The following is a 16,667-nucleotide window of genomic DNA, read 5'->3' as shown; positions in this document are numbered from 1 at the left end:
ATATCTCGCGTGTTCTCGGGTAGGTGCACCAAAAAATGTATACATTTAAGCATGTAATGGGCAAACAAAAAATGAGGTATACCCGAAGGCACAGCAGTAGTACTTAATGTAACTTTACTTCTTAAATGTTAATGTTTTACTGTTTAATAATTTATACGCTTCTTATATGTTGTTCAAATTCTTTTATCAAAATACCACTGACAGCGCAATGCACGATAACATCGAGTGAATACACCATACGCATCCGCCCACGGCTGCCCTGCTGTGCGCAGATAGGACTTGATTGTACAATAAAATAAAATAAAGATAAAAAGACTAAAACAATCATCACCCATAAAGCGGATAGTAGACGTGACGTACTATATGTGTACCACATTTCAAGTGTATAGGTGCAACGGTTTGCGAGCTACAGGTCATTTAAAATCCTGGACAGACACACAAATTGCCACGGTAGCAAATTACAGAAGAAGATTTTACTGTTTAATAATTTATATTTATATGAAATGTGCTTCTTATATATTACTTCATATTCTCATATGATAATGATGTTAATGTTTATATTGATTTCTGTGTTATTAAAACTGCATGTATGTGTGTATATGTGTATATATATATATATATATATATATATATATATATATATATATATATATACGAGCTGTATATACCCGGCGTTGCCCGGGGCAGAAGTAACCTAATCGGTCAAACACTTACATATATACCAAAGTAAACCTAATCGGTCAAACAGTTACATATATAAAAAAACCGAACCTAATCGGACAAACAGCTTCATATATACAGAAGCGAACCTAATCGGACAAACAGCTAATCTATATACATAAGCAAACCTAATTGGTCAAACAGTTACATAAATACAAAAGCAAACCTAATCGATCAAACAGCTTCATATATACAGAAGCGAACCTAATTGGTCAAACAGTTATGCATGTGCAGAATAATTTCACAAAGATTATGTGTGTTAACAATCATTAAAAAGAAAAGATTGAGGAACTCTTCTTCTATATGTGATGAAGCTGGATGAAGCTGACTTGACGAAGACGTAGGTGGCATAGATTGGTTTTTCTAAAACAAAAGAAAAAAATGAGTATCTATTATTATTTTAAATTAGAATGAAAATGAGAACCTTGATTAGAGATAGATTATCCGTATTAAAATATGTGCATGAATAAACTTTTGCTAACTCTCTAGCAAAAGTTTATTCATACAAATTGGCATGGGATGGCTTTGTGAAAAAGTAAAAATTAGATAAAAATAAATTGAGAATGCGTACTTCGATTTGACTGAGATTATCTGTAATGATGAAAAAAAAGTTTAGTATGTTTTTTTTTCCATACGGGAAGGATGTAAAACCTTACATAGGCACCCTTCAGCCCGTACTGAAGGGTAGTGTCAGATTCTTACTGACTAAAAAACACCCTTTTTATTCCACAGCTACCCCAAAAACCACTATTAGGCATTACTTTGGGGTGGCAGTAGTTTAGTTATGAAACAGCTGGGTCCTGAAAAAAATCTGTCTTATTAGTGGCTTCATCACATATAGAAGAAGAGTTCCTCAATCTTTTCTTTTTAATGATTGTTAACACGCATAATGTTTGTAAAATCATTCTGCACATGCATAACTGTTTGACCAATTAGGTTCGCTTCTGTATATATGAAGCTGTTTGATCGATTAGGTTTGCTTTTGTATTTATGTAACTGTTTGACCAATTAGGTTTGCTTATGTATATAGATTAGCTGTTTCTCCGATTAGGTTCGCTTCTGTATATATGAAGCTGTTTGTCCGATTAGGTTCGGTTTTTTTATATATGTAACTGTTTGACCGATTAGGTTTACTTTGGTATATATGTAAGTGTTTGACCGATTAGGTTACTTCTGCCCCGGGCAACGCTGGGTATATACAGCTCGTTGTAAGTTAAAGTAACAAATGACATCAGAGCACACTTGTAATTTGATTCTTGCATTTTTTTAATATACTGTGAGCCTTGAACTGTCGCATTATCAGGAGAAAACTGTATGTATCAAATTGTCAGGTACAACATTTTATTATATAAAATTTGACAACAATACAGAAAACTTTGTTTTTACGCATACCGAACTCTGTGTCTAGACATTTTGGTGAGTAATACAAAATGAATAGAAAGATTCACTCAGGTCATGCCATGCCAAAGAAAAGAGAAGGAAATGCCACTTTACCCTATGGCAGTTAAGAGGAAAAAACTGATTAATCCATATTGCATTTAAAGGTTATTGTGAAGCAGGTTTGGACATTGTCCAATGCATATATTCCATACACTGAGTTTGTAGTGTATCTAATTAAGTATCGGCAACCAAAGCATTTATTGTTAACATTTTTATTCACAAAGTTTAAGAGACTGTTAAAAAAATGTTCCCACCTCATTACTGTTTGTGTTTGCTTTAACTTAGCTGACAGAGAATCTGAAATACTTTATGAAGTAATCTTTGATGAAGAATTTGCAGGTGGCCTCACAATAAGGTGAGCAAGTAAATATCTTTTTAACAAACACTTCTGACATTTTGAATAGTTTGTGTCCCTTCTGATGTTTATTATTTTTAAAAATAATAAAAAGAGTACTTTCTATATCAAAAATGATAATATTCTCAAATATTATATATTCTCAAAAGTTAGGTTAGAAATGGGAATCATTTAGTGACAAGAAAAGTAGTTACCTTTATGTAATTTCAATTGATATTTGACCCACACAATACAAGAGATTTTTTTTTGTAACTTCTTTGCTGGAATGTCGTGGTTATCGCAGAAATGGGTTCATACTGTTTTTGGTGCTTAACACATTTTTCCAAATCAAAACTCCTCTTGTACTGCAGTTCTTTCTATTTCTGAATGCTAAAATGTTAACATTTATGGTTTTGGACTAAGGTGCTCACCAGGCCGTGGATACAGACTTTCTCCAAGTGCCTTAATAAATCTGTCACATGGTTATCGGCTTGAATATGGAGGTCAGAAGCTGACTGCCATAGTGAAACCACAACAACAACCAGCAGCAGCATACTTTAGCACACAGAAGGTACAAATTGGTGGCCTTAACCACTCTCCACGTTCACCATTTGTACCTACTAAGGTATTGTAACTTTTGATCTACCGTTCAACTTACTGTAAAAGTATTATTGTATATGTAAGCCAAATAACAACCCCCTGTTGTTTAGCAGCTTAATGGAAAACAACAATGTAATCCCAAAAGTGAAAATCAAATAAACTGGCATGGACCACAAAGAATGATTAACCAAAAAAATATACAGAAGGTAAACTACTCAGTTATTAAGAACAAAATGTTTTATAGATTAATTTTTTAATCATTGAGACAGAAGTAAAATGTACTGTCTTTCTGTTTGTTTTTGATTCAGGATAAAGATGATGAATATTCAAATGTGTGGCATTCATTACAAATGTCTGGAAATCCTAGAAGTTCTTCACAGCTCTGGGAGGACAGTGTAAGTTTAGGAGTATTCTTTGTTTTTTTTTTTGGTTGTTTGTTTTTTATGACCTTCAGAAAGCTTTCTTAAGTCATGAATTAATGTCTCATTTGTTGCTGCTAGCAAGAGTTTTCTTTGTTTGGGATGATTCATCTAGATGTTTCTAAGATAAAATGGTTGTGACTTATAAATACTCATATTTTTGTTCAGTTGGAAATTTGGAAAAGTATGTTAGTGTGATTTAAGATGAGAATTGGTAGTGGGTTACAAGTGATGAAGCTAAGGGTGAAGGGTTTTCTCAATAAGGAAGCAACTTGAGTATTCCTATATTCCATGTGAATCCATTCTTACCCATCAGTCTACTTTCAGTAACCCATAATATTAAAATATATTTTCAGAAAGGTTTGCAAATTTGCTCAAAATGAAAAACTGAAATCTCTCATTTTTATATGTAGTAATTTTCAGACCCCTTGCTTTGGCACTCCAAATTGTGGTGAGATGCATCCTGTTAGCTTTAAACCTCCTTGAGACAGGAAGTCACTGCACACTGGAGAAATTCCAAACAACTAGAAAATGGCATATAATATCCCATTTTATAAAAAGGGTGATTGGGCAGATCCAAGCAGCCATAGGCCAGTAAGTTTAACATGCATAACAGGTAAATCAATGGAAGGAATTATTAAGGGAAAGAGTGAGCAACATTTGACAAGAACAGGAATTTTACTGATTAGTCAGCATGGGTTCAGAAGAGGGAGGTCATGTTTTACTAACGTCCTGGAAATCTTTGAGGAAGCAACAAAAAGATATGATCAAAGTGGAACATATGGTATTATTTATCTTGACTTGCAGAAATCATTTGATAAGGTGCCACATGAGAGGTTGGGCATCAAACTAAAAAGTGGGAATTCAGGGTGATGTATGTAGATGGCTGCAAAATTGGCTCAGGTGCAGGAAGCAGAGGTTAATGGTTTGAGGAATCCTATCAAAATTGGCTGATGTTAAGTGTGGTGTTCCACAAGGGTCAGTGCTAGGGCTGCTGCTATTTTAAAATATTATTATATTCTAAATATAAATGATTTGGATAGAAATATAAGAAACAAGCTGGTTAAGTTTGCAGATACCACCAAGCTAGGTGGATTTGCAGATAATTTGGAATCCATTGAATCATTACAGAATGTTAGGTTATATAGCACGATGTGTAGAGTACAAGTCCAAGAAGGTTATGCTCAAGCTTATAATGTACTGGTGAGGCCTCATCTGGAGAACTGCAAATGGTTTTGGTCTCCAGACTACAAAAGTGACAAAGCAGTGCAAAAAATGTCCATAGAAGAGCGACTAGGCTCATTTCTGGGCTACCGTAGATTAAATGAGGAAAGATTGAAAGAGCTGAGCCTTTTCAGTTATAGCAAAAGAAGATTAAGAGGAGACATGATTAAAGTGTTTGAAATTATGAAGGGAATACAATGGATCAAGACTGTTACTTTAAAATGAGTTCATCGAGAACACAGGGACATAGTTGGAAACCTAATGATAAATTTTGCACAAACATTAGGACATTTTTGTTTACACAGATGGGCATAGACTCTGCAGTAAGTTACTAAGTAGTGTGGTAGACGGTAGTACATTAGGGACTTTCAAATCAGTTTTTTGAGAAGAATAAAGTGGATAGGATTGACAAGTTTTCTTGGGCAGAATGGCCTGTTCTCGACTAGGTTGTTCTAATGTTTTAATCATCACATGCCCAATACAATCCCTATAATTAAGCATGCTGGTGGCAGTGTCAAGCTATGGGGGGTACTTCTCTGAGGCAGGGACAGGGAGATTGTCTGCATTCATCCTTCCCTCAAATCCAACCAAATAAAGAGAGGTCTTTGGAGAAAACCTGCTCCAGAGTGCACCATTTTAACACTGGTGTATAAAGTACACCATGCGGGTACTTTTGAGATGAGAAATGGTGCGATTAGTTAAGGGTTTATTAGAACCCTTGTAGTTCTGCTCAAGTAGCATCATTGTGCTTTATTTTGGTTAACTCTCTCATTAAGATTCCCAAAACATAATTTATCCTTTCAGTCTTAAACAGTTGTATTCACTGTTTTTAATTGCTCCTTGTTCTCATAACACCTGCCAATTAACAATGAAACACAAAGGAGCCAGCAGTTCATCAGCTAAATCAGTGGTTTCCTAGTTCAGTCCAGGGTGACCACTGAGATTTTCAACCCTGTTATCTTGTGCCTTTTAATTGTACCAGTATCTTAATTAAGCAGGCTTTTATTTTCACAGTTTCTATATTTTGACATCATTTAATAAATACCGGAACTGGGGTTGCTGTTGCAATGTAATAATCATTCATTAGTTTTACAAGGATATAATATAGTGCTTTTCTAAATATTTCTAAATTTTGTATACATGTAAATCTCACAATACCACTCTGTTCTGAATGCTGAATAAGAGAAGAAGGAAAATGACAAGCTTATTAAACAGTGAGATCAATTAGGTGGACAATAACTAGCTGATTGTGAAATTGGTAGGACCAAAAACCTACAGCCACAGTAGAATAATAAAAGTTGAGTCAATTACTACAATAAATGATTATCATGCAGTCTTCATGGCCAAGTTGTTCTTATAGATCACAGTCTGAAATCTGTGCAATTGATGCACAAATCCAGCAACAAAAGAATTAGAATATATGAGTTTTTAACATAAATACCATCAGTTAAATAAATGTGGTAATTTTAAAATCATACTAACATATGAAAGATGGCGGCATGTGGTCCACTTTGACTTTAGCAAATTATTCCTCAGTCTGAAACATTTGTAGTTCCTTTGATTAATATGAAACATTTTCTTTTCATTAGATAAATATATTGATTATTGTGCTTGTTTTGCCAATTTATTTTTTTATAAACATGATAACAAAGTTTATAAACTGTTTAATTTAGATTTTTTTCTGATATTGATGAGCCAAAACTGTCATTTTCATTATTCTGGTAAGGTAATATATATAAAAAATAAAAAAGTCAACAAAATTTGACTTAAAAAAAAAAAAAAAAAAAAACCGCATTCATCATTAGCAGTCCTGCTGTCTTTGGGATAAATGAATAAATAAATACCAGTGCTGATATGCAACACAATGAAGGAGTTCTAAATATTAATTCTGGTACATTCCCCTACTTAGATATATATGATTACTTGTGTAGTAGGACAACCAAACCAGTTCATTACTGGTAAATATGTCAAATTTCTTTCTTAGATGGGCAACAACATTGGGTGGCTCAATAATTATGAGATTGTATATTTAATTTCAGTTTGATTTTAATACAGAATATTTTATTTAAGTTCTTGCCATTATATTTTGTGAGTTTTTTTTGTTTTTCTGATTAGCAACAAGGAAGGTTTACTTTAATAAATGTGAAAAACACTTTTCGTGTGATTTATTCTTTCTGTCTGTCTCTCCGTATGAAATAACTCGGGTCCCAGTGAAATTGTCAGTTGAAATTTGTCAGAAAAGTTACTTTTTCATTGATATATCTCGAATAAAGCACAGAAAGCCTCTAATTGGAAACATCTGGCAAATTTTTAAAATTCATCTATTTTAAAATGGAGAAACATTGTATGCAGCTTCAATTATGGATTAGTTTACTATGTCAAATTTACCTTGAGAGAGGTTGCTTTGACTCGTATTTTTTGTATGTTTCTTTTCTTACTTGTCCAACAGCCGCTCCTGATGGCAAAACAGATCCCCAATACAAGTTAGTCAAACGTTGAGAGAGGTGCGTGTGCACAAGCCACTTGTGCACCAGCTAACCTCTCCAGTCGTTTTAGGTAAGTTAACTAAAAAAGAAAATGGAAAAAAGGGAAAAAAAAAGTAACTTGCCTAGAAATAAATGTAAGAGGAATGGAGTTTTGTATGCATTGCTCTGATAACTTAGAGTATACAAGTACATACTCAATATTTATGTTAAACTAAATACTAGGGCGAACCGATAATATTGGACGCTGATATATTGGGCCATTACTGGGTCTCTACATATGCATTGGTATCTGTTGAGCCTGTACTGATATTATGACGCTGAATCACTTCCAAGCAAAGCATGCTTATGAAATTATTGTTCTGGTATAAAAGGTCTCAGTTTGAAAAGTCGCTCCCCTTGACTGATATGCACAAGGTGGTAATGAATGCAGGTGAATTTTAGATTTTTGAAGCACATGGAATTGTCTAACGCATTCATTGTTAATTCTCAATTCATCATCCCTGGGACTGGAAACAAAGCAAATTTTTACAGAGGATGCATAAAGTCATTTGTTTACTTATTGTTATGTGGAGTTCCCAGTTTTTTTGTTGAAATGGCTGTATTCTGTGTTTTTCTACACTTACTCATTGTCTTCACCCTTCTGAAATGGCTGCTGATCTGCCTACTTCAAGTGCACCAAAAGTTTACACTCAATGCGTAAGATTCTTTTTTTTTTCTATGGTTAGGCATTTATCCAGTAAAGAATTTCAGAGGTTTCACTTTCAGATACGTTTGTCTCTGTATGCTACAGCTATTGCTTAACAGTGCACTTACATAGTGAGAGTTTGCAAATAAGCATTCACCCCCATTCTAGCATCTGTTTTCTTATCAAAGAGATGTGCAGGTTTTTATTTGGCCTGTTTTTTGGAAGGCCCAGTCTGCTATCTTTTGAAAGAGCAGAAGTTTGACTTTCTATAGCATAGAGACTTGCTGCTACAAATTATAGAGATTGCTTAATAAGACAGTTTGTCAATAAATGCATGCCAGCATGAGTTTGTGCTGAACTCAATAGCATCTTTTAAACTTGTTAGTTCTTGCTTCAAAAAATAACTGGAATCCCTTGCTCTCAAAAGAGCACGTTAATTTGTCTCTGGAGCGGCTCAATCACTTTTTATGCAAATGACAAGCTTTCCTAAATGCAGTCCTAGCTGTGAGTTTATTTGGTCTTGTCAAATCAATGGATGTTTTGTTGTCTGTGTCAAAGAATTCTTAATATGTTACACATCCTTACAAATTGAACATGCTTTACTTTTACACAACTGCAATGAAATTAAATGTCTTATAGTTTTTGTTTTATAAGTCAGACCCTTTGTGTGTTACATGCTTCTTACTGGCTCTGTGTAAGCTGTGAAAAATGTTTTGTGACTTCCCTGGCTAAACCTGCCTTGCATATTTTCAGTACTGCAACTGCCAAGGCTATACCAAGTGGTACTTGAAAATTTTTATTCTAACTAATGGCTCATCAGCTCAACATTCTGATAACACATCTCTACTGCTTTACCCCCAAAAGCCACAGATAGACTAATACAGCCTGACTGAAAATAAAAATAATTTTGCATACCTTTTCAATCAAACAAACAAACAAACAAACAAACAAACTCATTCAAGATTTGTGTGGCCATGGAGCAAAAAACTGCATCAGTATTTATTAATGAAAAGCAAAACAACACATTTCAGTCAGCTGGCCATATGAAATAATACATGAAGTAGAAACTATTTTTTATGGTGACACTTCACACTTTTTGTTTTATTGTATATACCTTTTCCAGTTTTGTACTGCTTTCTTCAGTCAGCATGGACTATATTATTGTCTTTATCAGTATCAGTTTAACCATTAGGCACTGGTGCTTATGCTATATGTAGTGTACATTTGAAAGAGAATGGCAAGCATTATATGTCTCTGTGCTTTAGGCTTATTAAAATAAAATAAAAACTGTAATTAAAACATGTTCTTATGAAAACATCACATACTTAATATTTTTTTTTCCCTTTTAGATTTTTTCTAGAAACCCCAACACTTAAAACACACCAGCAATATCGGTACAATATTTGTTGGTAATCTGTCATTTCTGCTACTTGCATATCAGTTAGGCACTACTAAAACAACCTCACAGCTGCATTATCTGCACATTATAATGATTCAATTTTTATTTACACTGTATTTTATCTGCAACACATCACATTGGCTCTCCATCTAGGTCCAAAGAATCCAAAGGTTTTACCTTGGGACTTAAGGGATTTTAACTGTCCATTGAGTACTTCCTTCAAAAATGGTATGTTTAAGAAATTTAAAGTACTCTTAGTCATTAGGCCCTCCACAACCAGCAACTAACAGCAGCACATCAATTGATACCATTTTGTATTCCTTTATTAGACTTTGCTGTCTGTGAAGGATATTGAGTCTCCACTTGTGTGTGTAAGGGAATTGTAGGCCAGTTTGGTGAACAGAGTTAATGATCATTAAACCATTTTTTTCCAATAAATCCCAGATATTAATGTACACTGCTGTTCATGTTGAATGATTGTTTTTATGTCATTCTAAAACACAGTGACAATGTTATACAAGCTTAAACACTGAAAATGTTTCACTATTTTTGCACCAGTCAAGTAAACATGGATCTGGAGGAGGCTACCAGACTCAAAACACAATGAAAACACAGCAGCGTCTTAAGCATGAACACTCCGTTGCTCAAGGATATTCTAAAAAATGTAAGAAATACTTATTTTTTTTAATTGTATGTATTATGAAATTGTTACAAGAAAGCATAAATAATTTTCTTTTTAAGTACTTTAACCATAGCTATTAATTTACACATGTTCATTTTAAATTTCAAATACAAATTCTTTATCTTAACATATTTCAGCTAAAAAGAAAATGCTAAGCAGATCTAAAAACTTTGTAGTTCATGTAATCATGCATCATGTTTCCATCTTTTCTGTTTCTTTATAGATCCAGATGATGATAAAGGCCATTATATTGAGTCTTCTCAGCAGACTGTCAGAGCCCAAACCAAGCAGGTATTTGCTGAACCCAGGTTTTCTTTATATATTTGTGATGTCTTCAGGTGCTTAGCATTAAGCATTAAATGTAAAGAACACATGGTGAAATTATCAAAAACATGTACAGCAAAAATGTGCTGACTCTGACTAAAATAATAAACCACATTTTATTTGTACTTTTTGTATATTGATTTTTTTTTTTTTTTTTGTGTTTAGCCAATTTGCCATTTCAGTTTCACAGCTAAAACTAAATACTTTTGACCTGGTTTTGTCAAAACTGACATGTGAGCAGTTTAGCAGGACATATCTCTTAGAAATGTTATCATATGAGTGAAAACTGTTTAACCACATGGATTTAGCCATGTTTATTATTTTGTGCATGTTTTGGTATGTTGACGTTCAGAAAAGAGGGTAAGACTTGAGAAGGTATGGTGAACTAGTGTCTTTTCCTCTCATTTTTCTCTTGCACTTAAAAAGCACTTAATCTATACAAAGTATGATACTGTAGATACACAGACAATTTAAGAGGGAGCTGTTTTTTGTCAAGTTCTCGAATAATTCACCTTTTGTCATTACAGAGTAGTGAGTTTAATATATAAGAATGCAATTTGGGAATTTTGTTGTGACTACATGAATGAGCAGAATTTGGTTATAAACCTCTGTTTGCTATCTGATAAAGGCTTTATAGCTAAAAGCTTATTTCTCACTAGACCTTTTTAAGTGGGTTTAGTATATTTTGTGATCGTCTGTGTTCTAATGGTTTTATGTTTTTTGAAGGTCAAAGTGACTTTGTTTCTTTAACTATTATTACATCACTTAGTTCAGAGTTAATGGACATAGAACCTGTCTTTGCTTATTCAAGCATCAGCAAACCCTGGAGACAGAATTTGTCAATCACAAGGCAAGATGGGTAGTTTAAATATTTAGAGTATTTTCTACCCTGTATGTACCCGGTTTCTCTGTTTGTGTTTTATTTCAGCCTGTTGTCTTTTTGCAGGACATAGTTGTCGAGATCTATTTTTTCAAGTGTTCAGGGATAAATCTTTTAAAGTCTTTATTTATCCTCATTGGTACCTTTTACTCTGTAGTTTTAGATTTGGTTATTCACTGGTCCTCTCTCAATGTCCCAAATAAATGTGAGTGACATCCTCTATTTAAATCTGTCTCATGTAGCACTCATCCAGGAAGAGAGAGCAAAAAATCTTGATTCTTGAGAGAAGTAACCTGCCTGGCTACAGCATGATGGGCTGCAGGTATCACAAAATTGCATGTCATTGTTATCCAAGCATACCCCAAGTTCAGCACCTACTAAGCCTTTTATCATATCACCTTTAAACTTACCTTAAATTGATATAGTCCTGTTTTCTACATAAACTTGATGTGTGTCAAACTTTGCATGCCACAAGCATCCAAAATAAAACCTCTCAATCTTAAAATAGTTTGCTTCAAGTAACTTTTTTCCTATGTCCTATAGTCTTCCACGTTTAAAACAGAATGAATCTGATCTCAGTATTTTTTTCTAAAAAATGTTGAAAATTCATTTAGATAGATAGATACTTTATTAATCCCAAGGGGAAATTCACATACTCCAGCAGCAGCATACTGATAAAGAACAATATTAAATTAAAGAGTGATAACAATGCCGATAACAATGCAGGTATACAGACAGACAATAACTTTGTATACTTTTAACATTTACACCCCCGGGTGGAATTAAAGAGTCGCATAGTGTGGGGGAGGAACGATCTCCTCAGTCTGTCAGTGGAGCAGGACATTGACAGCAGTCTGTCGCTGAAGCTGCTCCTCTGTCTGGAGATAATACTGTTTAGTGGATGCAGTGGATTCTCCATTATTGTTAGGAGCTGCTTTATGCTGCTTCCCCAGCACACCACTGCGTAGAAGAGGGCGCTCGCCACAACCGTCTGATAGAACATCTGCAGCATCTTATTGCAGATGTTGAAGGACGCCAGCCATCTAAGGAAGTATAGTCGGCTCTGTCCTTTCTTACACAGAGCATCAGTATTGGCAGTCCAGTCCAATTTATCATCCAGCTGCACTCCCAGGTATTTATAGGTTTGCACCCTCTGCACACAGTCACCTCTGATGATCACGGGGTCCATGAGGGGCCTGGTCCTCCTAAAATCCACCACCAGCTCCTTGGTTTTGCTGGTGTTCAGTTGTAAGTGGTTTGAGTCGCACCATTTAACAAAGTCCTTGATTAAGTTCCTATACTCCTCTTCCTGCCCATTCCTGATGCAGCCCATGATAGCAGTGTCATCAGCGAACTTTTGCACGTGGCAGGACTCCGAGTTGTATTGGAAGTCCGATGTATATAGGCTGAACAGGATCGGAGAAAGTACAGTCCCCTGTGGCGCTCCTGTGTTGCTGACCACAATATCAGACCTGCAGTTCCCGAGACGCACATACTGAGGTCTGTCTGTAAGATAGTCCACGATCCATGCCAGCAAGTATGAATCTACTCCCATCTCTGTCAGCTTGTCCCTAAGGAGCAGAGGTTGGATGGTGTTGAAGGCGCTAGAGAAGTCCAGAAACATAATTCTTACAGCACCACTGCCTCTGTCCAAGTGGGAGAGGGATCGGTGTAGCATGTAGATGATGGCATCCTCCGCTCCCTGGTATGCGAACTGTAGAGGGTCGAGGGCGTGGCGGACCTGTGGCCTTAGGTGGTAAAGCAGCAGCCGCTCCATGGTCTTCATCACATGTGATGTCAGAGCAACAGGCCGGAAGTCGTTCAGCTCACTAGGACGTGATATCTTTGGGACGGGGATGATGCAAGATGTTTTCCAAAGCCTCTGGACTCTCCCCTGTTCCAGGCTCAGGTTGAAGATGCACTGTAGAGGACTCCCCAGCTCCAATGCACAGGCCTTCAGCAGTCGTGGCGATACTCTTTCTGGACCTGCTGCTTTGCATATTGTAGTATGCCCACTGCCAACACCTAAATCACAGTGTCTTTGCTTTAGTGTTGTTCTTCAATTAAATCTAAAATCCATTATTTCATGCTTTTAACATGTAGTATAAAAGGTATTGTTTTCAAAAGTATGCAGTCAATGATAACAGAACTTTAAACATACAGGTAAAATTCCGTTGCAACGAACTTCCAGGGACCTAAATAAATATTTCGTTGCAATGAAAATTTCGTAGTAATGAGATTCTGTATTTGTCACTATAGTGCTTTCTTTAACTTGCATCCAGGCATTTGCAATCATTTCAATCGCTTGTTTAGCTTTAATTTTAATCTCCTCCTGTCTACAAGTTATGCTAACGAGAATTTTTCTCAGCATTTCCTTGCAATAATACACTTTCAGCGTGCGAATGATGCCCAAATCCAATGGCTGAAGCACTGATGTGCAATTGGGTGGGAAGTATTCAACACAAACATTATCTAAATGTGGAAGCATGTTGTGGGCAGCACAGTTATCAATCAGAAGCCGAATCATCCTTTTCTTCTTCTTCATATTGTAAGGTTTCTGAACTCCACTCTCCACCCAACGGGAACGACACGCTGAAGTGCATCCCGAAGTGCAATTGCCGCGTCTGTGGAAGATTGTCCGTTGCCAGGGCAAGGCAACAGCAGGCTCACAGTGCTGCAGTGAATCACCACAGAAGCAAATCATAAAAGATCAGGGTTGTGATATAAGGCCTTGTCTTGCACCCCAAAACATGAGGCTTAGTCTCAGTACTTTAGCAAATCCAGCTTTATTCAGCTTGAAACGGGAACAGCAGGGTTATTTATTGTAGCGTGATCTGCCACTTTCCTATACACAGACAAAGCAGTCAGGCAGGGTCATGGTCAGGTTAGTGGCCAAGTAATCCTGCCCTGCATTTACAATGTTTCTTGCATCACCAATTGAGATCTTTTCTGTTTGCTTCGGTGTAGAGCCACATCAGAGCTGTGAGCCTGCTGTTGCTCCTGCAATGGATAAACAGTCTTCCACAGATGCGGTGATTGCACTTCAGGAAGCTCTTCGGCGTGTTGTCCAGTTGGGAGAAGTCCCAAGAGAGTTTAGAAACCTCACATTTTCTTGAATGAGTGCTGCATTAATAGGAATGTTTCTTGAACAAGCATCACTGAACCACACAAAAACACTTTTTCAACGTCTTCAAATGCAGCAGTTTGCATACGTTTGCAACCCAAGATTTTTCTTCTTTTTTTGCTCGGTCTTTCAAAAAAGTTGACAGTGTCGATGGCGAAATTCCGAATTCGCTGGCAATATCTTTTTTATTTTGCTGCAATCGAGAGCTGCAAAAATGTAAAAGAGTTTTTCTTTTTTCTAATATGAACTGTTATCGTTTTTTTGTGTCTGCCATTTCTATAGGAGGGTGAGAATGAGTTAAATGGATGTTTTTCAAATGTTGACGAACAATAAGCAAAAGGTATCACTGAAAACCACCGAAAACAAAAACAGCAAAAAAAAAAAAAACAGTACAAGGAAAGTTTGAAGAAAGAAAAAAAAATTACAATGTTTCTGTTTGGGGATCATTGTGCACAGCTGAGCTGCGACCACAGAACTTACTGCTCTGAGGATGATTCATTCGGGCATTTCTAGGTCTTTTGGGCACTTCATTGTAATGAAAGTATCTACTGAATTTATTTCGTAGTAATGAGATTTCTATAGACTCGTCAGGACCATAAAAATACTTAGTTGTAATGAAAATTTCGTTGTAAAGATATTTGTTGTAACGGTATTTTACCTGTAGTTGTACCATGGTATAACCCATTCTTTAATTAAAATCATTCCACTCTTAACATGTACACTAAGAATGCCATTACTTCAGTGCATGCATGTCTGAAGAAGTTCTTTAAAATCTAGTATAAATCACAAGTGTCCAGAAATGCAGTTCAGTGTGCATTTAGTTTCTTCCATTTACACCATTATTCATCCTCTGCGGGCATGATGTATGTATATTTTGAAAATAAAATAAAATAAAATGGTTTGCTAGTAGCTTTTTGAATAATGTTAAGGCAGCTGTTGAATTGTTTATTTCCTAATAATTATAATGTTGCAGCTACTAGAGAAAAGTAAGGGATGCTGTAATAATTTTTGTAATAGAAGATACAGTAAGTTCAGTATTTTTTCAATCCAAGTTAATTTTTCATAATCATGTATACTAATCCATCCATCCTCTTCCGCTTATCCGAGGTCGGGTCGCGGGGGCAGCAGCTTGAGCAGAGATACCCAGACTTCCCTCTCCCCGACCACTTCTTCTAGCTCTTCCGGGAGAATCCTGAGGCGTTCCCAGGCCAGCCGGGAGACATAGTCCCCGCAGCGTGTCCTGGGTCTTCCCCGGGGCCTCCTCCCAGTTGGACGTGCCCGGACACCTCATCAGGGAGGCATCCTGATCAGATGCCCGAGCCACCTCATCTGACTTCTGTCGATGCGGAGGAGCAGTGGCTCTACTCTGAGCCCCTCCCGGATGACTGAGCTTCTCACCCTATCTTTAAGGGAGAGCCCAGACACCCTGCGGAGGAAACTCATTTCAGCCGCTTGTATTCGCGATCTCGTTTTTTCGGTCACTACCCATAGCTCATGACCATAGGTGAGGGCAGGAACATAGATCGACTGGTAAGTTGAGAGCTTTGCCTTACGGCTCAGCTCCTTTTTCACCACGACAGACCGATGCAGAGCCCGCATCACTGCGGACGCCGCACCGATTCGCCTGTCAATCTCAATGCTCCATTCTTGCCTCACTCGTGAACAAGACCCCGAGATACTTGAACTCCTCCACTTGAGGCAGGATCTCGCTCCCAACCCTGAGAGGGCACTCCACCCTTTTCCGGCTGAGGACCATGGTCTTGGATTTGGAGGTGTTGATTCCTATCCCAGCCGCTTCACACTCAGCTGCGAACCGATCCAGAGAGAGCTGAAGATCACGGCCTGATGAAGCAAACAGGACAACATCACCTGCAAAAGCAGTGACCCAATCCTGAGTCAAGTCAAGTCAGTCCACCAAACCGGACCCCCTCGACACCCTGGCTGCGCCTAGAAATTCTGTCCATAAAAGTTATGAACAGAATCGGTGACAAAGGGCAGCCCTGGCGGAATCCAACTCTCACTGGAAACGGGTTCGACTTACTGCCGAGATGCGGACCAAGCTCTGACACCAGTTGTACAGGGACCGAACAGCCCTTATCAGGGGGTCCGGTACCCCATACTCCCGGAGCACCCCCCCACAGAATTCCCCGAGAGACACGGTCGAACACCTTTTCCAAGTCCACAAAACACATGTAGACTGGTTGGGCAAACTCCCATGCACCCTCCAGGACTCTGCTAAGGGTGTAGAGCTGGTCCACTGTTCCACGACCAGGACGTAAACCACACTGTTCCTCCTGAATCCAAGGTTCGACTATCCGACGGAGCCTTCTCTCCAGAACCCCCGAATAGA

General features: G+C 37.2%; 1 protein-coding gene across 2 annotated transcripts in view; it reads left to right on the top strand.

Annotated features, from left to right (window-relative positions):
- xrn1 (5'-3' exoribonuclease 1) overlaps nucleotides 1–16,667 on the top strand; it is a 144,514-nt gene that overhangs the window by 105,260 nt on the left and 22,587 nt on the right. The window contains exons 30-35 of one of the 2 annotated variants that reach the window (XM_028792080.2): nucleotides 2,446–2,515; nucleotides 2,918–3,119; nucleotides 3,208–3,300; nucleotides 3,403–3,489; nucleotides 9,866–9,971; nucleotides 10,213–10,280. In XM_028792080.2, coding sequence (XP_028647913.1) covers nucleotides 2,446–2,515; nucleotides 2,918–3,119; nucleotides 3,208–3,300; nucleotides 3,403–3,489; nucleotides 9,866–9,971; nucleotides 10,213–10,280 — 626 coding nt within the window. Of the gene's footprint in view, nucleotides 1–2,445; nucleotides 2,516–2,917; nucleotides 3,120–3,204; nucleotides 3,301–3,402; nucleotides 3,490–9,865; nucleotides 9,972–10,212; nucleotides 10,281–16,667 lie in introns of both variants that reach the window. The other variant, XM_028792079.2, reaches the window with a different exon arrangement.

Source organism: Erpetoichthys calabaricus, chromosome 2, assembly GCF_900747795.2.
Source record: "Erpetoichthys calabaricus chromosome 2, fErpCal1.3, whole genome shotgun sequence".
Taxonomy (NCBI): Eukaryota; Metazoa; Chordata; class Cladistia; order Polypteriformes; family Polypteridae; genus Erpetoichthys; species Erpetoichthys calabaricus.
Note: the sequence above shows the minus strand (reverse complement) of the source record. Positions and strands in the feature narration are given on the sequence as shown.